Source organism: Colossoma macropomum, unplaced genomic scaffold (genome assembly GCF_904425465.1).
Source record: "Colossoma macropomum unplaced genomic scaffold, Colossoma_macropomum, whole genome shotgun sequence".
Lineage (NCBI taxonomy): Eukaryota > Metazoa > Chordata > Actinopteri > Characiformes > Serrasalmidae > Colossoma > Colossoma macropomum.
The window spans coordinates 8,642,566-8,670,166 of NW_023494791.1; the positions used below are offsets into that span (position 1 = coordinate 8,642,566).

General features: G+C 39.5%; 1 protein-coding gene across 2 annotated transcripts in view; it reads right to left on the reverse strand.

Annotated features, from left to right (window-relative positions):
* Positions 1-27,601, reverse strand: part of LOC118810200 (protein quaking-B-like) — a 121,479-nt gene that overhangs the window by 42,960 nt on the left and 50,918 nt on the right. For both annotated transcript variants that reach the window (XM_036573784.1, XM_036573783.1), the window contains exon 3: positions 8,217-8,333. In XM_036573784.1, the coding sequence (XP_036429677.1) occupies positions 8,217-8,333 (117 nt within the window). The remainder of the gene's footprint in view (positions 1-8,216; positions 8,334-27,601) is intronic.

The window sequence follows — 27,601 nt, forward strand, 5'->3', positions numbered from 1 at the left end:
CAGATTTTAGAGTAATTATCTGTAATTTGCAGAGCATACTGGGAAAGTGACCAGCCTGTCTGAATATTGAAGTTAAGGGGTGGAGTTCCTCAACATTCCTCATGGTTTTGTTTGTTTTTGTTAATGAGCTTTTATTTCTCCATCTGCAGTTCATTTCAATTCAGATTTTTTTGTTACAACATGCTGATCTTACTCTAAGGATACATTTGAATGATTTGTACATGTTTTGGTTTTCCAACCATGATGGTGTTGTGTGTTTCAGTCAACTAGTTCATCCTGTAATGTTATCGATGCAAGACATTTAGTTACTGCCATTTTCACAGTCTTAATGACTGCTGTAACTGCTGTATCTGCTGTAATGTGATGTCAATGGAGTGACTGATAAACAGTACTGAGCTGTTGTGAAACACAGTGCAATTATTCTCTTAGCGTTATGTAACAGCAAACATGAATGTTCAAGTATTTACTACCGGAAGCTAGCTAGACAGATCGGTGTCACTTTATTTTGAGTGGTCATTTTTAGTTGAAACAAACATTACATCCTGGGTTGAGGTTAAGGTTAGGATTAGGATTAGGGCCAGGGTTTTGTGTAATGACAGTAACATCTGCTTAATGTAAGTAATCAACAGAACATCTACAAGATATTTACTTCAGTGTATTCAGAAGTTTATTAATCATCTACAAAGGACCCCTCCAAATAAAGTGTTACCAATAGATCGGTCATGTTTCTTTATCTTTAGATGAGCTAATGAGCTAACACTAGCGACAGAGATACCTGCTGTCTTTAAGTCCTCCTTGGAAGTTTCCACGTATGAATTTGGTCGTAAGTACGATTCAATATGTAGATTTCAGTAGTTTTGGTCAAAAACAAGATGAATGCACTGGGAATAATACTTTTATGTTTTAATATACTTTTATTTTGTGTCACTGCTAATAAAATAAAGAGTGGAGGCTTAGCTTTGGATGAGTGATGTTTTTATCCTGTTAGAAGCGCTGAATTGCATTGAATATTTTTTTGTGAACAATCCTGAAACTCAGAAAGTCAGGGCTCACTAAAAAATCCACTAGTTTTCCATTAGTAATTGACATTGTGGTGGCGTACATGTGTTATAATCTTGTAAGTGTGATATTTCTGACACAACTTGAAGGCAGCAATTATAATGAGGACTTTGCTGAACCTAACCAATAGAACAGTAGGTGCTGATGAGGACTCGTCGTCCTCTACATGTTGTCTTTTCTCCTCAGTGGACGATGTGTCAATATGTAAGTTTGTTAGACAAATGTATTTTCACTGTTTCTGTATGTAACTAACATTAGCTAGAGTTGTTAGCCTAGTTAGTGCTAGCAGTAGTGTAATATAAGAGTGTAATACAATATACATACTCAAAAATATAAGTAAAACTGTCACATTTTACAGTCCTTTTAAAAAAAATGAAGTGTTTCCCTGAACTGTTAGTCTGTATGTTTTCTCTGTCTTTCCATAATGATAACCAAACAGTGATTCAAATACTGGCACCTCAAGTAATTAACTGAGTATTTGAGTATGTGTGCACAGCTCTATTACAAACATGACAAAGTATCTATGGACTAATCGGTAGCAACTAAAAATACGATTTTCAGTTTACTTTAGTAAAATACACCACCAAAAAATGTTCTTTATTTTGCCATAAAGAAAAGAGTAAAGGTCAGAAACCGTTTGCAAAATTACATAAAATAGCGTGTATAAGTACGCCTGCAGATGTGCACGTGCGGTGTGTCTTCAGTGTTATTATTTGGGCATCTTGTGAAAAGAGAAAGAAGGAGAAAGAACTTCTGACGCTGCCTGAGATGCTCTAAATGAGAGCTGGATAGATGTGCAGGTTGTGGAAAGCTTTGCCTTGAGTGTTAGCAGAAAATAATCCCACTGCCAGATGCCATCTCCCCTCGCATTAAAGTTGTGCTTTAGGCTGAGACGAGACAAAAGAAACTCAATTCTGTTTAGAGAGCTTTGATAAGTTCACTATTGTCTGGTTATGTCCAAATGATGATGTTGCATTGTAGCTTATAAAACCAGGCTATTGAAAAGCTGCTGCTGAATGAAAAGCTCTCAATAAATTTCAACTGTGATTTTATAAAACACACAAAAAAACACAGTCATTTCACAACACTGAATCAAGCAAGATTTATTTATTTATTTATTTATTTATTTGCCAGTAAAAAGCAATAATAGGCATAGATGCTTTCCTTGCAGCACTCTCTGCCTCTGGATGCTACATTTCTATTCTTATCTGCTTGGGCTACTGGTGGGCCATTCTGCATTCCATGAACACACACCCAGTGTCAGCTGGCATTTGTTTCACTTAAGCGGGGTGTGTATTTGTGCGTGTGTGTACGTGCGTATGTGTATATGGGAGCCAGGAAATATGACACAGAGGACAAGGACACTTGCCCAAGTGGAGAGTAATCTAATCAAATGTGTGCAGGTAGAATAAGCTTATATCCAGCGACAACAAAACACAGCTCCATGTGGCTGGAAAAGAAAGGGTGAAGCAGACAGCAAGAATGAAATGAAGGTCAAAGAAGATCTACAAGGATGTTATTTGCTGTTTAGCCGAGCACCTTAGTTACTAGGGATGTATCTAGTACCTGTTACATAGCCATCTAGTCCACTGGTAAAATATTACTACAGACTTGTACCACTAGGGAATCTGCTGAATTTCATCACTCAACATGGCCAAGAACCGCCTACTTTGACAGGAAGGGGCCATTTTACCGACACACAACAGTTGTATCTGCGCAGCGGATACTATAGTGCTACAACAAAACCAGCTAGCAAACATGTGAGGGTATCTAATTTTCATGATGCTAAATGCTCTAAACAAAGTCTTGAATAAATTTTAAAAACTTGATGCTTGCTATGGTGACTAGCTAGCTTTAAGCTGTTTAGTAATTAAATGTAATCGTACGCAATGCATGGAAAAACGTTTTGTAGTTTCGGACCCCTTCCCTGAGTGAATGAATCTGATGATTGCAAACATGTTGAAAGAGAATGCAAAGACAACTCAGTGAAAGCTTGGTGAAGGACATTTCTGCCAAGGATGTGAGTCAATTATCTACTACTATCTTTATATCTTCACCAGTATAATGCTGATTTTGCATTTGAGGCCTAAACGTCAAGCTGGATCTTCTTTTTATTCCTGCATGTGATGTTAATATGTAAAGATGTATGAAGTGGTCCAAAAAAGTCCCGGCAAGTCCGACCCAGTGCCTCTGATTCTTAGTTTATTATTTCAGGCTTTACAAGGCCACTTGGAGCAGCGCAGGCCATATTTTAGCCTGTTTTATGTTTCTCCAGACCCAGTAATGCTACTTCTACTCTTACTTATTGATTTATTTATGTTTACTTTGTACTCATTCTAATGTAATCTGGTGTTTTTACTGCAAAAAACATTTATTTCCAAGATAAACAATTTTCGTGGCTGCACAGTACTGAATTTAACACATGGGGCCTACAGTTCATAATTAATATTCAAATAATTAATTACTCATTACTCAACCACAAAATTACTCAAAACATCCATCACTATGACTCATCAACCAACTCAACAAGACTATGCATGTGAATGTTTACTCTTCGAGATGAAGGCTTCAGATGACCCCATCAATGTCAGATGGACTGTGCAAATACACATACGCACACTGACACACACAAACACACATGCAGACACACATGCGGAGCTGAGATCTGATATGCTGATGACCAGCTGTGCTCCAACAGGATACAGAACTGATCCAGATGTGGGAGCGGACCGTGAGATGACAACGGCGCTTTTCACAGAGCACTTGTTTTATTTTTCCCCCTCTCTCTCCCTCAGCACCGTGCGGGACGCCCTCCGATAACTATCTCTGCTACAGTCACTTGTCCAAATATACGACCGACCCCGCTGATGGAAACACAAATTCACCTCTTTCTTAGAACTCCATCACATACAAACACACGTACACATGGAGGGAGTGTGAGAAAAATGAACGGGCTGCACTTGATTGTGCCACCACAAAAGCAGCCTGATCCATCAGAAGTGCCAAAAGTTTGGACACTCCAATCATCAAGAGCTTTACTATCTTCCACATTTTAAGAGACCCTTATTAGTCCCAGAACAGGGAAATTTCGCCTCCACATTTTGACCCATCCGTGCAGTGAAACACCACATACACACTAGTGAACAAACACACTAGGGGGCAGTGAGCACACTTGCCCAGAGCAGTGGGCAGCCCTATCCATGGTGCCCAGGGAGCAGTTGGGGGTTAGGTGCCTTGCTCAAGGGCACTTCAGTCACGTATCGTCAGCTCAGGGGATCAAACTGGCGACCTTCCGGTCACAAGGCTGGTTCCCTAACCTCCAGCCTATGACTGCCCCCATTTTTTTATTTATATTTTTCTTTGAAGAATTTAAGATTAAGATTTTTTTTTAAGATTAAGAAGATTAAGATTTTAGAATAACAGTGACCAAGTGAATTACGTAGTGACCAACAAAGTGTTGAAAAACTAGTAAAAACTGTCATATGACATTCTTTAAAGTAGCCTCCATTTGCTTTAAAGGACAATTCAACCAGTTTTTCAAAATATCTGCATAAACCAATAGTTGTGATGTAAACAAAATCATTCAGAGTGGTTTGATGTGAAGACTTCTTTACAGCGTTGGTTAAAGTAACCAGGTGTTGTGATGTCTACAACAGAAATATAGTCATTTTATTTAGTATCCACAATGACCAGTGAACCAACATATCTTCTGAGTTGGTTTATATAATGTTGAAAATGGTAAAATAGTGCTAGTGAGTATTTTGCTTTATAACACCCTGCATGTATCTCTCCACCAATGAAAGGATTTAAAAAATATATTTAAGCTCAAAACAATCCTGACTCTACAACAGTGCAATTCAAATCAAACTAGTGTGAATGACTATTTATATCTTAGTTACTTGATTAGGCAGATATTTAGACAAATTGGTGGAATTTTCCTTTCACGTAGCTTTACATGCTCTTGGCATTCTCTCAAGCAGCTTCATGAGGAGCCAGCTGGAACGCTTTTCCAACAGGAATGAAAATTTTTCTCATATACTAAACACATATTGACTGCTAAACTCCATATTGAAATGTTGGAGTATGTCAATATATACTCACTGTCACTGAAACAAATTTCAGGAACATAAGCATAAACCTTTTGTTCAAAATGCTTCTAAGATTATGAAAACATACCTTCAATCAGGTGTGTCCAAACTTTTGACTGGTATTAGTCAAAGTAATGTCTAATATGCAACGTATGTTGGTTCCTTAACCAAACTACTATGACTTATCAGATAAATAACCAAACATTGAGGCACATCTACTCACTTATGAAAGTCTGAGATCATGTATGTTTATCCAAGTGTTCATAGACTGTTGTAATGGACTATGGACATAACCCTTAGTATCAGACCCTCCCATACCCCCTGCTGACCTGGAGAGATAGAGACCCAGCGTGCAGTGATCAGACTCAGGCTTTGACTGGGACAGCAGCCCTGGCGGGGCCACTGGAGCCAGGCCCCATGCAATCTGAGGCCAAGGACAATGTTTGAACACCTGCCCAAAGCTCTCAGGAGCAAAACTGCAGTTTGGGGAGGGCTTGTTATTCCCTACTGTCAGGAAAACTGAACACTTCAACAGGGCCAGCAAAAAGCCCAGCACAGACTGGACCAGGCCAGTTTACACACATCGCTCCACATGATGCTCATCCATGCACACACAGAAGAACATACACTGCCCTTCAAAACACTGAGGACACCATGCCTACCATGTCTTCTTTTCTGGTTTGAATTACTTTTAAATTAGTAAAAAACTGGCCATTGAATGGAATGGAAGCTAGCATTAGCATGATTCTATTCGCACTATTGACAACAACTGCTATTTACTTTCACTGTGACTGTTGGAAAAGAAAGAAAAATATCTGTGAAGGTTTTTGTGAACAATTTGCTAAGACTGGTTATATTTTTCAACACTCAGTTTCATATTCATCACAGTGTCTTCCTTGGTAGGAAGAATAGGTTTTGTCCTTGTCCAATGAGTGGTTAAAAGCACATACTGAAACTCTATTGGCCCAAAGGAGGTTTAAACACACCAGCTCTAGGCCTACATCAGTTCAAACGTAAGCATGCAAGTGTTTGCTATGTTCAGATTTACTAAATGACTACAGGCTGCACCACACAAACTAGTTTTAATGCCAAGCTTAGTAGTTGCTAATTATAATTACCCTCTGCCCTATGCTCGTGTTAGTATTAGAAAAAACAATGTAGCACAAAGAAGACAAAAACATGACCCAAGGAGAGAAGGCCAACTTCTAAACTTACTTTTTTTTTTGCTAAGTTTACTAATAAACCATAAATTCTATGTGCTTTGATGCTTCCAACATCCAACTCCAAATATGAAACTAACATCCAAAGCTCCATCTTAGTGATAACATTCATAGCTCACGCTCTTTCTTGACTGATGCTGAAAGTTTCTGATTTAAGCTGCTGTAGTGACGGTTCAACAGAAACCACTTGTTGCACATTCGTTGTGTCATGAAAGTAAAGCATTTTATTCAGATCAACTGTAAAAGCAGAAACTTGTACACACAGTTCCTTTATGAGTGCTGATAAGTGCTGACATCACAACAAGAGGATGAACTACACTTCTTCAAGGGTTCTTCAAGGGTTCTTTAGTAAAGAAAATGGTTCTGTGTAGAACCATGAACATGCAAACAACATTTTGCATGATTAAAGGGTTCTTTGCATGGTGAAATGGTTCTTCAGATTGAAAAGGGTTCTATATGGCACCAAAAAGGGTTCTTCCAGTGTGAAAAGTTTGACATCGAACCATTTTTGGTGCTGTATAGAACCCTTTTCAAAAAGGTTCTATACCGACCCATGCACAATACAGTCTCCATCAGTCTAAAGAACCATTTCACAATGCAAAGAACCATTTAATCATGCACAGAGTTCTTTGAGTGTTCATGGTTCTATATAGCACCATTTTCTTTACTAAAGAAACCTTGAAGAACCAGAAGAGTGTATGTGGGATTTGGTGATGTAAGGTAGAATTAAGGTAAGATTTTAAGTGGTTGGTATAGTGTAGTGGGTAACTCCTCTGCTTTCTACACTGTAGCCTGGGTGTCAATCCCTGCCTGAATAAACTCCCTGCACTATACCAATAAGAGTCCTTGGGTAAGACTCCTAACACTACCTTTGCCTTCTTTATGTCTGCCAAATGACATAAATGTAAGATTTGTGTTCCTCCAAATAAATTTACCTTTAACAAGTTATTGTAAAGCAACAAAGAAAATATGCTCATTCGTTTTAAAAATGTTGTAAAATGATAAGTGTACTCTGGTCTCAGCCTCAGACGCTTCTCCCACATGTAAACATAGCGCCTGATATCTTCTGCAGGTTAAGCTGGCCACAACTATGGGGTTTTGTCTGTTGCAGTCTGACTGGTTATCCGCGCAGTCTTGTGTACGCATTTCTGTGCAGTGGGTTGTATACATCTGACGGAAAACACACGATTGCAAGTACATGCGCTTCCGTCAGTCACGAAATTAGATTCAAATTCGATTAGCATCTAAATAACCTTTTTTTTTTTCAAATCGATGATTATTTTACCATCATCAACATTACATAGAAACTCAGAAGACACATGTAGGTTGACTGGTCATTTTGGACGATAAATAAAATGGCTCTACTTGTGTTGTAGACAACGCAACCCCTGGTTCCTATCACCACCACTGTAAAGACAACCGAGTTTCTCTACAATGAATCATTTATTATCACACTACTCTGAATGATGTGTTTGCACCTCAATGATTGAATTAATATGCATATGCAAAAGACGTCCATTTCTGCTTTTTAATCTGCTTTTCTCCATTAGTCATGTGATTTCTCAGTGCTTGAGTTGCATTTGCATTTCAGTGAGTGAGTTGCATTTCTTTTATATGTAAAGAAGAGCTGTCAAAATACACAAGTCTTGCAGACTCTCTGACAACAGGCAGAAGTCTGGCTTGTGAGACTAACTGTACCCAAACCTTTGATAGCCAGTACCTACCCCCCTATACTTGTACATGCTTATGGACTTATGGACTTCGAATGAGTGCTATTTTCCCTTTTTCTTCTTTAAATCTGGGATCATAGCTGCAGTGCCGATGTGTGTGTTTGTGTTGGGAATTTTACCTTTTTTTTGTCTCTCATGGAGCCTTTGCCTCTCACCATGATCTTGCATCCTGTCTCAGCCTCCAGCTGCTTGGCGGTGAGCCCCCGCGGGCCCAGGATCCGGCCCACGAAATTAAACTGTAACACACATACACACACAACATTTAGTCCTCTGCTTACACGCCGCATCTACGCTGTATTGGATTCAATAGATTAGAAGCAGATGATACCTTTTCACAGTGTGCAAAAACTCAATACAGTAAAATTACACAGTACAGTGCACAATGTTTCATCACGCTGACCTTGATGTAAAGGTAGTACGCAAAACAGCTTTCCTGAACAACGTAAGGCCTTGTTTTCCCCAAAGCGTTCAGCATTCAGAAAATCATTTTGCTGACACAAAAAGTGAGAAAGCACAGGACTAGCAGACATGATTCAGTCACTGAATACAGCACTGAAAGTGTGAGTGCACATCCCCTGGATCACTGAACGTCACCTTCAGAGTCATGTCTCAGTGTTCATTCCAGAATTAAACAAGATTTTATTTCTTAAATGTAAAGCAATATTCAAAAGGCTTGGCTCTAACTGGCTTGGAAAAGCCCTCTCCAGGGTCCTTGTGTTCTCCTCCCAGCACGTCTCAAGAGTTTCCACCCTGATTTGTCTTAAAGTTAACAGGTTTACAGAAGCACTTACAAATCATAGTCACAAGTGAGTGATATTTCTGTTCTGAACGCATTAAAATGCTTCTACAGTTTGAAGTTGTAGCCCTTAGACATCCTTAGATGTCACAGTGATTGCTGGTGATGACAAAAGCATTTCGTAATTTCACCCATTAACCCTTCAGGGTCAATGCAAAAAGCAGCTATTTCTTCTCTGTCAGTCATCACGTATGTATCAGTTGTCAGTTGCTGTTTGATATGTAACGAATGTGATCTACGAAAACATTCATAGATTTTCATTTAGTTTGTCTCACTATTTCTAAATAAGCAAACACGAGGCTGCCAGCAATAAAGAAAGCTTTGTGCATCTTTTCTTTTGTCGGAAGTGCAGATCCTAAACTGTGAGTTGCTACCAAATGAGTGAAAGAAGAAATATTTAATTATCATTTGAATTCCATGAAACATTATAGTTGTGTGTACACTCTTGTAGAAAAACAAGTTATAGTTTTGCTAAAACATTTAAACACACACACACATTATCTAAGCAGCTTATCATTCTGGGTCGTGGGGGGTGCTGAAGCCTACCCCAGCAATCACTGAGCAGAACATTAAAACATAAAAGTTAAAACAGTTTTTACATTTTTGATGTGAAAAACTCAGACTTGAACCTGTCAATATAGAAAATGATGTAAACTGAAATAACTTCTCGTTGTTAACACCACAGTAAAATCTACCCCATGTGAGCTTCAGCACATTAGGGACACAATCATCATAGAACAGTTAACCCTGTAACTCTTTAAGGCTTATGCAAAAAAGTGTCTATTTAATCTGTTCTCCTTCTTTAATAACATGACTTCTCAGTGCTGTTACCGCATTTATTTGATAAGCAAAGAACTTGATTTAATGAAGTCGACACAAAGTTACAGATCAGTTGCATTTTATTGCTACGACTGGCTGGTGATGAAGTCCCTGTAGTTTTGAGTGCCTGTTATTTGAAATATCTTGGTGACTTCACCCTTTCTCAAGTCCAAGTAAATGGTCAGAAATCTAATTTTTGAAAGAATGCTCTTTAGAAAAAGATTGTTTTTAAAGCTGCACTACACAACATTTGGGGATTTGGAGACCTCTCTGGTGGAAATGTGTAGCTGCAAGAAATGTGAGGGCGAACCTTTTATAACGTGGGTTGTGTTTGTTCCCAGAGCAGACGAATCTTAAGATTGTGAGTGCACTGAAAGAGTATTCAGTCAAAACTTGGTGAAGGACATGTCTTCTGAAGACGTGACTAAAGTATGAATGCCATATCCTCATCAGTATAATGTTGACTTTGCATTTGAAACCTAAACATCGAGCTGAAGTTGGATTTCAATGTTCAGATTTAAATGAGTTAAAGATGACGTCGGCACACAGATGCATCTCTGAATGTACCACCGGCGGGTTTGGTTTGATTAGATTGAACCCCGAAGACTGGATGGGGGCTCACGCTACAATTCCTCACTCTCAGAACTATATAATTTATTTCAATTTCACAGCAGTTACTATAAAACTTGCAGTAGAAGCCTTAAGATTACCAACAGAATAATAAGCTTAGAGCACAAGGAGGTTAAACCACACCAAGAAATTCCTGGTGTTGTAGATAAAGAACTGCACAATGTGTGTAGGAATCAGTAATCCAGGAAGCAGGTTGGGGAGAGGAGTGTGGGGAAATGCGAATGAGATCCCTGCGAGGCAGCTTGTTTGAGCAGGGCTGTCTGAGCGTTATCTCACGGACTCATCAGGCCAGGCTCTGACAATGGAGCTCGATGTGTGGTGAACGGGTGCCAATAGCGCGGAGCATGGCCCCCGGCCTGCTCCGAGCCCACCGTGACAAGATAAGAGCCGCCGATCGTTTGCCCGATCGATCAGCTATCAGTGCTGACCTGAAGCCTGTCAGTCAATAGACCAGGACCTGTCCACACACGGGCAGCCACACGGGCTTGACGGACAAGCCTTAAAACAAAGTCAAAGCCAACTCTGAGTTGAGCTGATCTCAAAGATAAAGAAAGTAGAAACTAATTGCTTGCCTGTGATTGGGCTTCTGTTGTTTGGTAACAGCCCAAGTGCTTTACAGCAGTCGTGGGAGATTAAAAGCTGTTGAAATCATATCTAGCAGCGCTGTATCTATAAAAAACTGCAAATAATCAAATAATTGATAATACGTGTTATTATGACACTGAAGATGCCGCACATTCCACTGCATTCAGACCAGACGAATTAGTCGCTTCTCCCCACTGTCTTAGGCTGTGAAGTGCACAAAGCCTGTCTATGTTTACTCTCACACGCTCGGCTTAATTTGAATCACATCCTTTTTATCCGGCCACCCCGCCCCCCCCCCGCTTCTTCCACAAGGAATTCCATTCATCAAAGCGACGCAGTCGATATGACATCCAGCAAAGGTTTGATTTTGGAAGTAAGGCGGTAGGCACGCAGCTCTGCCTGCTGCAAAAAATCCCATTTTACACAAAAACTCCCCTGTTCTAATCAATAATCCTCCAAGGCCTGATTTATCAATGTATTTGGTATTCAGACGCGATGTTGTTTTCACACGAGCGACTCTGTGCATAATCGACTGCTTGTAAAACATAGTCTACGGACACTGTTAAGTTAGTGAAAGAGTGTGTGTGTGTGCTTGATAACAGCGTGTTTTTTTCTCCCTGTTGCATACTTCATTCCTGTCCAAGAGCACTTGCGGATATGAATGAAAAGAAGCAATTAAATCATGCTCTGAGGCACAAAAGCAACAGTGCAAGCATGACATTTGTATGCATGCGCACAAGTCCTCAGGGAGGAAGTAATGTGTGTGTGCGTGTGTGTGTGTGTGTGAGTCACACTGTGAGCACATCAGGCTAGTGGCTAATACCTGTCTATTATAACTGATTCTGATAAGCACCGACTCTTTAGGCCACTGCACACTGACAGCACTGCTCAGTGTTACAGCATAGCAGTTAGTACAAGGCGCAACTATAGCATATAGGACGTGTAGCAGTGGCAGCTCAGAGAAACATAAAGCTTGTTTAACACCCTACTCATATATATTTAATGGAATATAACTTCCATCATTTAGTGAGTTTATCATGACTGGTATCTGCTAACTAACTCTCACAAACCTGCCTTTTTAAAGCTTAAAGATGTGAGGCGACAACACTAGTAACGTTAGTTGACTTAACAGACAATTAGCACTTGTCTGTAGAATGGCTGCCCTTCTTGGTGTAACTCTGAAGCCACACATTACCTGCTCTGGCTTTTTGGGTTTATTATAATACATTGGCAAAATGCTGAGGGCGCTCAGGCTTGCAGGGCTGGGAGTCACCAAGCATCAACACTGGTCAGCACTGAAGGTGAACGTCCAGTGTGCGGCAGCCCTTACAATTACGATACCACATAAACATACATATAAGTAATTAATAAGCAAAACGTGGGGAAAAAAGTATCTTTTAAATAAATGCATTATAGTTCATAAGTTGGATTCACTTGTTTTATTGCTAATTTACGTTATTTTATAATAATTATATACAATAATAGCTTAAAATATGAATTTTATAATTAGACACCAAAAATTTTCTTGGATGTTTTATTCAATATTCCAAAGAATCTGAGTTATTATACAGCACTGTGCAAGAGTCAGAGCCTGCTTCACTTAATTATTTTTTTTTATTTATTTTCCAGGAGATATTTCCATAATGAAGGGGAAAGTCAAATGAAAATAACTGAAAAACACAGGGGGTTACAAAACTGGAGTTAAAAAAAAGATTCAAAGATACAGAGATAATGGGACCCCTACCAACTGTACAAGACCTGGTAGACTACCAAAAGTGTCTCTATCAGATAAACAGCACTTAAAGCTTTCATCTTTAAGAGAGAGGAGAAAATCAAGCTCCACTCTTCCTTCAGATCTAAAGGCATCAACAGGTGTTTCAGTCCATCCTTCTACTGTGAGAAGACAACTCAGCGCTATGGGTCTGAAAGGATGTGCAGCTGTTAAGAAGCCCCCACTGAGAATAAATAGAAGAAACTTTGCAAATGAAACAAAGAAGACATACTGAAAATTGTGATATTGTTTTTAGTTGCTGAGGTTCTTTTAAATATATGCTTCTTTGTTTTTTCCCTGATGTTGAAAAATGAATAACTTGTACTTAGCGACCGTTTGGACTGAACATTAAATAAATGGAGGGTGTTCTCTGAGTTTTGCATAGTACTGTGTACTGTTCATTTTGTACTGTAATTATCAACTCACAATTATTTTTGTTGTCTTTCATGCGATTTAAATTTTCCAATATGAGCCATTCTGGATGTTAAATTTATTATAAATTTAATCTTGATGCTCTACAGCTCTACAGTCATTTTAGAATCACCTACAGCTCCGTCCATCATTCACCTCAAATTAGCTTTTATATTTTTAAAATTATTTCTTCAAGACTTTCCAAGCAACTACTGTTAGAGCTGTAAAGGACAAAACTTTGGTCAAGTGTGGACTCACCACACAATGAAGACAAGCCACATAAACATAAATGTGGCTATATAAATATGGCAGTGGGTGTTTAATATGAAGTTGCTTTAGCAGTTAGTCAGCTGCCATATTAGGAACTTGGCATTAGATCCAGCACAAAGGGCACATTCTCTTCTACACCATGAAAATACACACTCGCACAGCCACACACACACACACACACACTGGAACAAATGTCATAATGAGACATTTATTGGAAAAATGATCTCTTCCTCAGCTCGTGACTGAATGCAAAAGTAATTACAACCTGTCTCGGAAAGCGAACCCAGAGAAAGGTTATGTATGCTCAGCTATCACTATGGAGATTGAAGGCCGCTCAGTATATCAATGCCGGCCAAGCGTCTTTTTCCAAGCTTGTATGGACGGATTTCCAAGGTGCCCTTGTTGAGTGAGTAATCGGGGGAAGTGTAGAGGCGCTCCAGGAGGCCTTCATTTTCATAAGAGCAGCTTCAGTCACGCACAGGCACGGGCAAATTACACTGACATATAGAGCTCCCCATAACCTGTCATCTGGATACATCTCCCACAGTGACACACCTCACCGTTCCCTTGCAGACAGCGGAAAATTGTAAAGCCACCTTGGAGAAAACATGGAAAAATGTGCATGCATGCTTGTGAGAGGGTTTTTCTTATTGCCATGTTATTGCGGTAATGTCAAAAATGCTAGTTTTTGGACCAGCAGGGTGGCGTAGGGAGGTACACTCCTAAAAATATAAGTGTCCAAAGGTTTCTTTGGATGGATGCCACACAAGAACCACCTTTGGTTCTCTAAATAGCCTTTCAATGGATGGTCCTTTATAGGAACACTCCAGCATTTTTCAACATCACCTCGATCGAAATAGTTACACTAGTTACACTTACACTTAGTTACACTAAGTTACACTTAGCCATATTCAAAAATTTGGGCACCCAATGACATGTTTTGTTGCTTTTCTAAGTGAAGATAAGAGAGAACACACCTTTGCGCATTTTAATACGCAATTACTGTTTATTCTTTATTATATTTAACATATTGAAAATAAAAATAAAGTTATGACAGTTTATATTTTAATATATTTTTATATTATGACATTGTAAAATGTATTACATTTAGCAAATAAATAAAACATTATGTAGAAAAATTTGCAAAAAAGTCACACTTAAGTGTGTTCTCTATAGAGGATGTACAAACTTATTTTTTTTCCACACTTTAATTAACAGTAAAGCAGTCCCAGAAAACAGATACCAAATATAAAACATAAGATCATGTGACAAGGAATGCAGCTGTGAGGAAAAGTTCAAACTAAACATCCAATGACATGTTACACCACAAATTTTCCCATACCTTACTATCTTTTCCACACTGATCAGATATCCCAGCTAACAGACTTTCATAAGATGCAGCTTCTATCATAACATTCACTCTTTCTTTCAGGTCAGGTATTTCAGAGGATTTCCACTGTATCAAAATTATCCTCACAGCTGATACCAGGTCTGTGGTAACAATCCTGAAATCACCCTCAGTTAAGTTTGTCACAGTCTCTTTGATGCCCAGTAAACACAACTGTGGGCAAACAGGTAAGACTTTCCCAATCCATTTACCCAGAATATACAATATTCCTTCCCGGAAAGGTTGTAAAAATACACACTCCCATAGAGAATGTATAAATGTACCCCATTCCTTTTAGCATTTCCAGTAGAGATCATTCTTTGTAAGCCCCATTCTATACAATCAAGAGGGTGTCCAGTAATATATGCAATATTTTATACTGAATAAATTTACCCCTGACTTCTCTAATATGTCTCCCTGAACCCGACAAAATGTTTAACTATATTTCATCTACTATTTCACATTCTCAGTCTTCCTGCAATAGTTTTTAGTCATTCTCATTATTGCCGAAGTCATTGGCTATTCTGTAAAACACAGTAGCCTTATGACTTTCCTTAGGTAGCTCTAGGAAGTCCAGAAAGATGTGAGTGTCCTAAAATCTAGAAGAAATACTCTTTGTAACTTTGTAACTGCACAAATTTCCAAAAGGTCACTTTACCTTCAAGATTATATGTTTCAATCATTTCCTTATAGGATATTTCACAGAAAATGAACAAAACGTCATTTGACTGGGGTGTTCCAACTTTTGCATATAACTGTATTAAAGAAGACAATGGGCAGCATTCTTGTTTTTCTATAATCTTCCATTAAATTATAATGCCAGTTACTACACACGCACACACACACATACATACATTCTCTAAGCCGCTTATCCTTCTGGGTTGCGGGGCAGTTACTATACTAAATAGACAAATTATCATCTCGTTGTATATATATGTTTTTTAATACACTATATCGTTCTCACTATATAAAAATCATTAGCACTGGACTTGTAATTTACACTTACAATACACAGCTGTCACTGCCATTATATATATATATATATATTATATATTTATATATATATAAAATATACACATATATACACACACACACACACACACATATATATATATATATATTACACACACACACATATCTACACATTGTCCTTACATATTTCAGTTTTCACTGTGTTCTTTGTATGTTAAGCCTTAATGTTGAAGCAACCAAGTGCAATTGTACTTGTTGTCTCGCTTCTCCTGTCCTAGAAGCACTACAAGTTCACCGTGGACAGCATCTCGGTTTCCTCTTCTGTAATACTTTTTATCCTTTCATTCCCAAAGAAATCTCTGTTCTGTGTAAAATTCAGGGCCATCAGCAAAGGAGAAAAAGACTTATCTAGCCAAGAAGATCATGATAGCATCAGGCTAACAAAGAAGAACAAACACTGGAACAAGAAGCCGTTTAAACAGCCTTAGTTGGCTAGTTATGCCAGCTGGTTACGGAATGCTTCACTTTGAGAAACCTGTTTGTTTGCTGTTATGGCTCAGGAAAATGACAAAATAAAAAACTAACAAACTTCTGTTACATTTATCAGAAGAGTCTCCTTTTCCACTACCCAATAAACCACCATCTTTTTTACTTTCTTGTCCACTGATCCCTGTGAAATCAATCCTTTGAAAGCACTGTAAAGTTTCTTGCTGTTTAACGTGATAATGTGATACATTACTGACATTTCTGACTGGCTGTTCCATGAAACTTTTTTCACGAATGGTTGCATCTGTTGCGGCTGAGTTTTAAGTGAGTTACAGGACGCTTTGCATTACGCAACTTTCAAGCAATGCAACTGAAGTTGCATATAAGTTTCACTGTGTAAATCAAGCCTCACTGCAACTGTTTTACTTCAGTGTTCAATACATTACACTTTTCGGTGTCGGTGTTATTGAGTATAACTTTTCTTTAAACCACTGTTTTTCAAATGATGGCTCAAATTAGGTAAGTTAGAGCTGGAAAATATGCATGGTGCAGCACTGAAACTGCTTTAGACTATTTAGAGTCAAAGCCTCCCTACCTCTTCTCAAAGAGCAGCCTACTTTTTTAGGTCAACACTTTTTCAGGTCCTCACTGTTTTAGTAACTGCTATTGCACTCAGGAGGCAATGTGAAACTAAAAGCCTAACATTTTCAGAAGGCTCAGTTGTTAAGGTGCATTCAAAAAGCTCAATCAAAGCACTCTTATCTGAAATTACAGCACTCACACTTGAGTGCCAGAAGATTCTGGAATTTGTGAAACGAGTGGGCCCGCGCAGTCAGTTCATTGTATTAATCTGAGTCGCTTTAATTAATCCTATCATTCACAACCAGCTGAACAAAACTGAACGTGCTGTAACCTAACAGAAGCAAATATCTGCTCTGTGGCTGTTTCTATTTCCACCTGCCCTCCACCTACTCAGCCAGCGCGTCAGGCGCTCGTATCATTCTGAATTTCCCACTGACTATTCTGTCAGCACTCTCCATTTACAAATGACCAGACTGTGCTCTGGCACTCTGAATGAGAATTTACCAGCACCCTTTATGCAGGAAAAAAAAAACGGACACTGGGAAAACAGGGATAATAACAAGTGTGAAAAGTTATAAAATGGCAGTCATATCAGCTGCTGTGTGGGAAGCGAGTTACAGCTTCAGCAAGCAGAAGTGTCCTTGCTCCTCCTTGGCTCTGTGCTTGAAAAACAGGCCCCTCTATCTAATTGAGAGTGAGTAAGCATAATTGGGCTAATATCAGCAGTAAATGTCTTCTTTTTATTTGAAGTGTAGATGTGGGGGAATATTCCTCGAAGGCAGAAGGACAAAGTCATGCAGATGTCCTACGTCTAAGGAGAGAGCGGTTTCTATTGAGATAGAGCTGAACAGAAACGCAGGATCAGAATAAAATGCTTCACACTGTATACAACACAGTATTATATAAATACAATTATATAAAGTAACCTTTACATCACAAAAGTCCTAGTGATGGCTATCTAATGGAATATGTTACAACAGGCATTCACTCGCTCAAGGTGACTTCCCACTTGAGCCAAAAAACACTCCTGGTAAGGATGAAATTATACATAAAAGAAGAAAAGATGTATCATCAACCTACTGAAAATTATGACTGATAATGTTAACAACCATGTTAAAGCGAGGCACGCAGAGATTGATCTTTATGACCACTTTATAGCTAAATTGGCTGATGGGCTGATTTCTAGCAATAAAAGTTGTTGTTTTTTTTTTTTGTACACAACAAGCAACAGTGACAGTAACATTGTTTATTAACACTGCACTTTGTGGGCACTGATATGAAACACGTCACCTCTTCACAATCTCCGAACTTTCCAAACAGCTGACATTATTGGCAAGCTGTGGCAACTGCATTCAGATGCAGCAGGCTTGTGTTTAGTTGGCTCAGTTTATTTACAGCATGAAATTGCAACACAGATGTCAGTCATGTCAGAAGTACATATCAGCTGATTCCGATCCTGTCACGGTGCGCCCCAATAATGACCCCTCTTTCAAAGTCACAAATCTTTTCCTCTGGCCATCTTGAGTTATAATCGAGGTCAACTGAGTCTTTTTTATACATGCTACAGAGCCTGGTAGGATCTTAATTGCTTCACCCTTAAAGAAAAATCTGTGTCTGCCATTTAATCTGCACTTGTTCATTAATGACGTGATTTCTCAAAGCTATTTGTTTAATATGTAAAGAATGTGAGCATGAAAGCTGAAAATAAGGTCTTTATTTAGTCTCACAAACTACCTTTTTAAACCAGAAAACGCATTAATAGAAATATGAATTACACATCAGATGTGTTTTATCATTACTCTGGTTAAACAGTAATAAGCTCTAACTGATCTTTTTGTTTTTTTTAATTAAAGTGAGTCATCTGAAATAAATGTCAAGTATTTTACTGACATTCCAGTCTAACTCATCTATTGGGAAAAAAGAAGGTGCAAAAACACAGGTATCTACTCCAGAGTGGCAGGGAAGTTATTCTCGCTCTGTTCCTGGGGCCAGTCATGGGAGAAGCTCCCATGAGCCATCACAACCACAGCTTGGAGGCAGGAATCAGAAAGGATAAACAGCAATAATTACTGTAATATTGTTCTCCTCAGGAAAGGAAAGATGTAAAACCAGCAATAGCTTATTTAGCCTTAGTTGTAGCTCATCTAGCTGGAGTTTTAGTGAAGCACCAATCACATTCTTTCAAAAGTTATTGAAGCTTCAGCTGGATTAGTCATTACGCTAGCTTATAAACTCGGACTAACTGACCATTTCAAATTGTTTAGCCACTTCATGTTAAGCACCAGCTTTACTGGGGGTAGTGCTTCAGTTCAGGTGAAGAATTTTCTATAATAAAAGGCTCAAAATTCAAAGCCGTGTTGAACCTGTCTCTCAGACAATTGATTCGGACTTGCACCCCAGAGGCTCGAGACTCAAACTCTAATCATGCAATACACATGCAGGGAGCATGCACACTTGTTATGTTTCTGCATTCATTTATTCAAATTATTCCTTCGTCACCTGTCTGTAGTTCTTGGTTTGTCTTTGCAGTCTATGATGACTGAGCTGTTTTCTTTTTTCTCATTCTATCCAATATCTCAACTTTTGCTCTTGTATTTTTCAATTGTGTTTTTTCAATTACGGATTATCCCAGTGTTTACCTGCCTGCTCGTGTATTGACCCCTGCTTGTTATGATGACCATGAGCCGGTTTGGAAGGCCCCCGGATAAAGCTACTCAGCTGCCGCCTCCTCATTACATCCTGGCTGATTCCAATTGTGCACCGCTAGTCAAATCCGTGAAGGATTACCCTCAATAAGACAAGCATCTGCATCAATGCTGCTAATGTATTACCAATACAGCACCTGGCCTGCTACAAAAATACAGGTTCAAACTCCCTTTTCAGAGACGGTACTTCCTACATGACCCTTTAAACCTCTCCTAAAAAAACACAGAAGAGCAGGACGCAAAAGAGCAGCAGCTGACTGGGATGAGGCTCAGTGCTTTATGCCTCTACACACACAAGGACAGAGATACACACATGGATATGCAGGCTGCTTTATTCATACGCTTCCTGCACACACAAAGCCTATGTGACAGCAGCGAGTACTCCACCTGAGTGGATGCATCACTTCCCCACCTCTCCACTCTCGGCCTGTCATCTGCGCTTTGATGCCACGTTTCACACGAGTGTGCTCCTGTACCGGGGCCTTTTGTGCCGGGCCCGCTCCTGCTGCACACTGCACACACTCGCCACCTCTACTGCTGCTGTGGCCGATGAATGTCTGTGACTTCGCTCCTGTTTGTGTGTGTATATGTTTGTGACAGGTATGTGTGTGAGTGTGAGTATGCATGTGTGATGGGAATGAAGGGGCTGCAAGTGAATGCGTGTTTTGAAAGGAGTCAGGAAGGGAAGGTCTGAATTAAATTTTCATCATCCCCCCCTTCAGGTGCTGGCAGGGCGACTGAGAGTGAGGCTGGGGAATGGGTCTGAGGTATTCTACCACAGCACAAGTGCCACCTCCTACTAAACCTCCACATTTCTGCACATATTACACTCTGACAAAAACTGGCTTCTGAAGCCATTTGGTTTTCTACAGAACCAATTTATAAAGGTTCTTTAGGGAGAAGTTTTTCTATGTAAAAGTAAATATATATTCCCTACGGCCCATGTGGCAAACACAATCCTATTTAGCCCGCAAAATTATTTTCATTTTCTATTAATATTAGCCCTTTGCACCATGAGCTGCACTACAATTCCCAGCATGCACTGCAACATAATGTGCTCCCCCAACAACGATCTATGGGTCAGAAAAACAAAGACAAAAACAAACTAACACAAAAAAAAACAGGTGTCTAGTTCAAGCAAATGGGCAATGTTAAAAAACCAGCTGTACAGCAGGGACATTTAAAGGGGTTTAACAGTTATCTGCAGCTTATGTAGTCTATACTGTTTTGTGTCTGTGCTGTTATCCGGTGTCGACCAGAGGAGGATGGGTTCCCCTTTTGAGTCTGGTTCCTCTCGAGGTTTCTTCCTCCTGTTGAGGGAGTTTTTCGTTGCCACTGTCGCCAAGGCTTGCTCACTGGGGGCGTGGACCCGGATTCTCTGTAAAGCTGCTTTGTGACAACATCTGTTGTAAAAGGCGCTATATAAATAAATTTGACTTGACTTGACTATTATTTTATAAATAACATATTTTTTTTATTTAAAATGATTTTTGAATCATTCGAGTATTCAGTGTTTATTTTTTGCTGTTGTAGTTTTGGTATATTTTGAATAAACAATGGCCAGTTGGGGTCATGGCAAAATGTTTTGTGAAAATAAGATAAAAACAGCTTAACCACAGATTTGTTGAGATTTTTTAATATGGCCCTTTTAGTGGCTGAGTTTGACATCTCTCCTCTACTGGGAACAAACTTAAATATGGCTTTTTTGAGACAATTTTAATGTATTTGTTGTGTTTAACATACTGGAAAAAAATAAAACATCAAATACAAAATGTGCCAAAACTTTTGCACAGGCGACATTTCATGCTATATTTTTCCAAATATGTTAAATTCAGCAAATAAACAGTAATTGTGGATTAAAAGGGTGTTCTCTGTACAGGATGTGTTCACTTATTTTCACTTAGAAAATCAACACAACAAAATGTGATTTGACCAGAGGTGCCCAAATTTTTGCATACAACTGTATTTTCCCTGTACTTGGGCTGCATTAGGTTTAACCTGGAAATGATTGGAGTCATTTTCAATCTGCGCTGTGCGTTGCAGCTACAAAGTGGAAAAAAACATGGAGGCCTCCATTAAAAGCAAGCAACAAGCTGGACAGCTAAGGTTAATGATACATAATGTTCATGACGTATTTACTAAGAGCATTTTTAATGCCGATTCCTCTGTCTTTACAGCCAAATTGGCTGATGACTGATTGTTCTGGCTGATTTTTATTAGCGTTATTTTAAACCCAAAGGTCACACTGTATGTGCTTAATGAACATATGAAACACACTGGCATTTAGTCATGTTGGAACATAAACAGCATTATTTGCTCTCAATAAACCAATAAACCTGCCATTTTAAACTCATAAAAGTTAATTGTTTATTTGAATAGCATGAATATAGCATGACATTTCGGTATACACTCACCAAGCACTGTATTAAGATGACCTCCTTGTATCTACACTCCTTGTCCATTTTATCAGATCCACTTACCATATAGGTACAGTTACAGACTATAGTCCATCTGTTTCTCTGCATACTTTATTAGCCCCCTTTCACCCTTTTCCTCAATGGTCAGAAGCCCCACAGGACCACCACAGAGCACGTATTATTTGGGTGGTGGATCATTCTCAGCACTGCAATGACACTGATGCGGTGGTGGCGTCTTAGTATGTGTCGTGCTGGTACAAGTGGATCAGACACAGCAGTGCTGGAGTTTTTAAACACTGTGTCCACTCAATGTCCACTCTATTAGACACTCTTACCTTTTGGGTAGACTTTGTAGATGTAAAGTCAGAGACGATAGCTCATCTGTCATCTGCTACAGTTTGTGTTGGTCATCCTCTAGTCCTTCATCAGTGGTCACAGGACGATGCTCACAGGACGCTGTTGGCTGGATATTATTGCTTGGTGGACTATAATCAGTCCAGCAGTGACACTGAGGTGTTTAAACACTCCAGTAGAGCTGCTTTGTCTGATCCACTCATACCAGCGCAACACACACTAACATGCCACCACCACTTTTTAGTCACTGATACAGATTTAACCAACTACTGTGTCTGTATGTTGACTGATCTATAGCAAAGATTACTCGTCTCGTTCAGTGGTGCTTTAATACTGTGGACAGTCTGAGCAGTGACACTGATATGACATCTAATGGTGAACTGTTAAAAACACTGATTTTCTGTGTAGGAATTCCAGTGAATGGGATATTTTCTTTGTGTTTTTCTAGTCAAGAGGTCAGAAATTCAGAGTTACAGGCTTTAGTCTAACACAGTTGACTGTTTAGAGTCAATAGGTTTTCTTTTCTTTCACTAACTACAGGGCAAATAATCAAAATTATTGTCTATGGTAAACAAACAAACGGTACAGATGCAGCAGATAGAGATCAGTCTGAAAAACACTTGAGTGTTTCTTTAAAGAACCATCCACTCAAATGTTCTTTTGGGAACCAAAAGCAGTTCTTCTATGGCATCACTCCAAAGTCTTTTTATATTTTTAAGAGTCTAGGCCTACTGTTAGCACTGCTTTACTGGTTCCTCTGACTACAAAAAGCCCAACCTGAAGAGCACATTTGAGAGGAAGAAAGGTTAAAAGGCTACATCTGGAGTGGTGCTGCTCCAAGAATTCTTTCAGTTAAAACATCCTTTTATGAGTGGAAGCAAACCAAAAAGTACTGTATCTGTGGCAGAGCTTATTGGTATGGCACTTCATCATTTGACTTCATCATTGGTGTATTTAACTGTCTAACCACTGGCAGCGGCATGGCTGAGTGAGAGAATGTGTATGTGTCTCTGTCTAACCTTTACTGTCACAGTACTGAATGATCTAGGTAACAGCTGCATTCACCAACATGCATTCTCTTCCTTTTAAAGCCTGTGTCTTCATGTACAGCAGATTCCAGGTTTCAGGACTCTGTGTGCCCATTTTTTGTACAGGTGATGATGTTTAACTATGTCCAAGTCAACATATGACCATTACTCTCCAAAAGAGCCACCTATTTGTACTGCCACGGTAGCTCAACAGTAACAGAGCTGGTAACCCAGACTTGTTTCAGGGTTAAATTCAGAAACCTTAACTATGGCTATGCTAGGCCCGATTGCATTGCTATCCATTGGCCACTTACCCAAACTGAAGTCACCAAATAAGCAGTATTGAAAAGCCAAAAGTACAAATTCAGCTGGCCTAAAGCCCTGATTTCCCTCTTCGAAAATCGTTTCTTGGAGGCTCAACTGGGGCTGACAGGGCCGGAAGTTTGAGACCTTTCCCAAGTCAATTTTAAACCTCGCAATTGACTCAGACAGGTTGGAGGCGATCCGATGTTAGATTTTTTCAAGTAAAAGTCGGCTTCAGGTGCTGCAGAGGGTCAGCGACACGTTCTGTGATCAGGTCTGCCAAAGTCTAGCAAGAGATATTGTTTTCTCATTCGTTACCGATTTAAAAAATCCTGCGGTGAGCGCCTGGCCTGTTTACTGTTTCCAGCGCCGCTCGCAAAAGCAACACAAGAAAAATCATTAGACTGTAATGGAATCTCTAATATCTGCTGTTCAAGGCCCAGACCTATTTACACGATCTGCACAGTGGAGATTAAGCGTGTTTTCCATCAACTACAATAAAACAGGCAGCGGGGACGTAATTAGGGCCGTTTAAGACAGCGCCCGCGCGAGGCTGCCAGAGACTGGGAGTGATGGCATTATCTTATGAAGATAAACGAGCTGGCGCTGGTAATAGGCAAATTAATTATTGCATGGCTTCTAATAGCACTGTGCTCTGATTCCCTGCTGCAGGATGTCTTTTGTTTTCATTATTGCTCGGGACAAGGGGAGGAGAGCGGGGAGGAGAGGCCACGCTGCTCCTTTAAGAGAAGGGGTGGCAAATCGCTGAGCATACGCATCTGTATAACATCTCAAATGCTCCATTTCTAAGACTTGCTTCAGAAACTGGGTTTATTTCCCTATTAGCAGATCACATGCCATTGTTTTACATTTACAAAGACAGCTTTTCATACAGTTTAGCGGTCACTTATGACAAGATTCACAAACTGACAAGCATGCTGGAATATCTGTAAGTTACAACATGGGTTGTATTTATTATATGTGTATATATATATATATATATATATATATATATATATATATATATATATTTATTTATATTATTTATATAAGGACACTGATTAACAGCAAAAGCCTCTTTAGAAACAATAAAAGGGAAATAAAGATTTTTTTTAGTCAGTGGCTCACTGTCACTCTTAATGTCAACTTAATACCAAAATGGACCTTCATTATGTTGTTAGTTTATGTCTCTGTCCATATTATGCAAGATTCATCATCATTTACAAGTCAAAATTCTTGCTTTTCTATAGTTGTTGTATCAAATGTAGTGACTTTTGTCTATCTTCTGAGTTTTGATTACGTTACTGTGCACCAGGGCAGGGAAAAATAATATTAACCAATAAAAGCATGTTTAACCACCCTTCTCTCAACACTCCCACCCATCATCGAAAGAAAACACTCAGCTAGCACAGAGACTGTCTCTGATACTGGAATTCCATCCAAATTACACTTACTGCTACTTTAAGGTTCAGCAAAAAAGTCTAATTTAGTACAGATTAAATTATTTAGTACAGACAAATTAAAGCTAATATTAGTTTTAGCTACAAAACATATTTTTGTCCTTTGTCCTTTTTATAGATACATGTCATACAGTGTCAGAAACCATACAAGCAAGTCTATTTGAGATCATGGAAAACTACATTTCTCTTACTTTTCAGAAATTAAACAGTTTGATATAATGTAAACATTGGTGATGTTTCAAAATGTAATCACCAGTCCATACTATCCACATAGGAAAACTAGGCTGCAAAAACAGCCCGTTTTAAATTCACTATTTTTGTGACGTCACAAAAAACCAATGCGTTTACACATATATGACTATTCAATCTGCAGCAGTTTAGTCATGCCCATTCATGCTAAAGTTATAAGGCAGGGAAGCATAGAGTTTAGCTCTAGTCCTGATCTAAGACACCTGATTACAGTAATGAAGGTCTTGGATCTGTTCTCTCCAGGGTGTTAGATTTCCACAATCAGGACTGCACAGCCTTGTTATAAGGAGCGTTTCAGTCTGGACTGTTTTTCAGCAATGCACAATAAAGGACAGCCAATCAGAACAGAAGTCGTTTACATATATCAGTCTTAAAGGCACTGTAACAAAAACAGCCTGTTTAACTCTAAGAGATAAAGAGAGGTTGGAAAATGCTCATGTGAAAATGAATTATGCATAAAACCACATAACATAATAAGTGGCTCTGAGGAGAAAATAAATGCAAGAAATGCAAAAATGTAGGATATGGGCCCTTTAGCAACCTCACATGGGAGGAGGTAAGTGAATGATCATTTAGCCATGCTAATTGGTGTGGTACAAGGTTTTTCTAGGTAGCTACATTAGCTTTGTAGCTCTAGTGCAAATCTACAGAATCAAATATCAGACAACAAATATATCTATCATAAAACTGTGTACTGATTTGAGTTTTTAACCAAACTATCACTTGAAGGCAATAATGTGTAACTGTGCCCTTGTTCTGAGTTCTGACTGTGCTTTGGTCAACTGAATTATATGCTTTGTATTGGAGCAAATGATTCAAACCAGTTTATACTCACTCACTGCTACTTCAACACAAAAACGTGACCTCTGTGAAAATGGCGCCTACAGCTGCACTGAGTGGAGTTTGACACCGGCCAGTGATTGCTCCAGATTGATCAGTGTACATGAGTCCAGCTCGGCTGGGTGGCCGTCAGCGCTGCCATTACAGGGGTGTGAGCAGGAGGAGGCCGAGCTGAAGGGCCGTCTGGCTGCCGAGCGCGGGGCTGAGGTGTTGTTGTGAGCAGCCATCATGTCCTAATGAACCCTAATTAACCTTCATTAGCCATGCAGTGATCCAGAACGCAGCCGCTCCTGCCGCAGCCCAATCCCCTGCGTGCGTGTTACTGTTTATTATCATCAGAAATAATGAGAGGATTCGTCCACAGCCCGCCGATCCGCACCTAATCACAGCTGAAGCAGAGTGAGGATCGAAACGAGTAGGTGACAGAGGGAGGGGGCTTACAACATAAGAGGCTGTGTAGGTGTTCCAATATATGACCTTCTCCGTGTATGGGCTGCGGCCTTATTGAATGCGATCACTCGTGTCGAGATGGCTACGGCCGTGAGCGCGGCGAGCCCTGTACCTGCGCCGGAAAGGAGATTCAGACCACACACAACTCTCCAAACACACTCATATTAACATGCACACACCCGCACAAGATTAAGCCATATTAATCAAGACCAGCTGCTCCAGCTACTGCAGCCAATCCCCCAGTTAATGTCCAGTAGTTTGGCTTTCATTAGACCCTCATTCAGAGGTGAGTTATTGGGCCATCCTCTTCAGCCCCATTCAATTAAAACAACGACACCTGGAGTGGCAGGGCAGGAAGCCAAGTCCCCTCCTACCCTCTGAACGCCCTGGACATTGCATATCACAGCATGCTGGCCTATGCAAGGCCTACACATGCCCTCAAACTGAAAAACATCTTACTCAAAAAAATAAAAATACTTTATCTGATAGCTTTTATAGCATTAGACTCCACACTCTTAGCAAAAAAAGGTACAGAACTGTCCCTCAAGGGTACGTCTCAGTACCTTTAGTCAGGGAACATAATTGTACCATAATCCATTGAAATTATATTTTCTAAGTTGTATTGACTCCACACACCCCGTCTCGTCTCCAGACTTTTTATTTTATTGTTTTAAAACATTAGGTTATGAAAAAGTACAAATACATACTTTTCACCTGGAAAAACTTATTTAAGGTGCAAAAATGGACCCTAAAACCACTGAATGAAAAATCTACCTGCTCAGTACCTTTATTTCTAACAGTGTAGTGTTTTATGTTGTAGCTACATTAATCGTTAATTGTTAAAGTTAACATTGTAAAAGTGCCAGAAGGCAAAGCCCCCTCAGTTAGAATATTGTGCCCCCTCAGCTCTGCATTCCTATTTCGTTTTGCGAGGTTGCCTTTACTCTTCTAACTGCACTCAAGGGGAATATGTGGATTTCCTAGCTGAG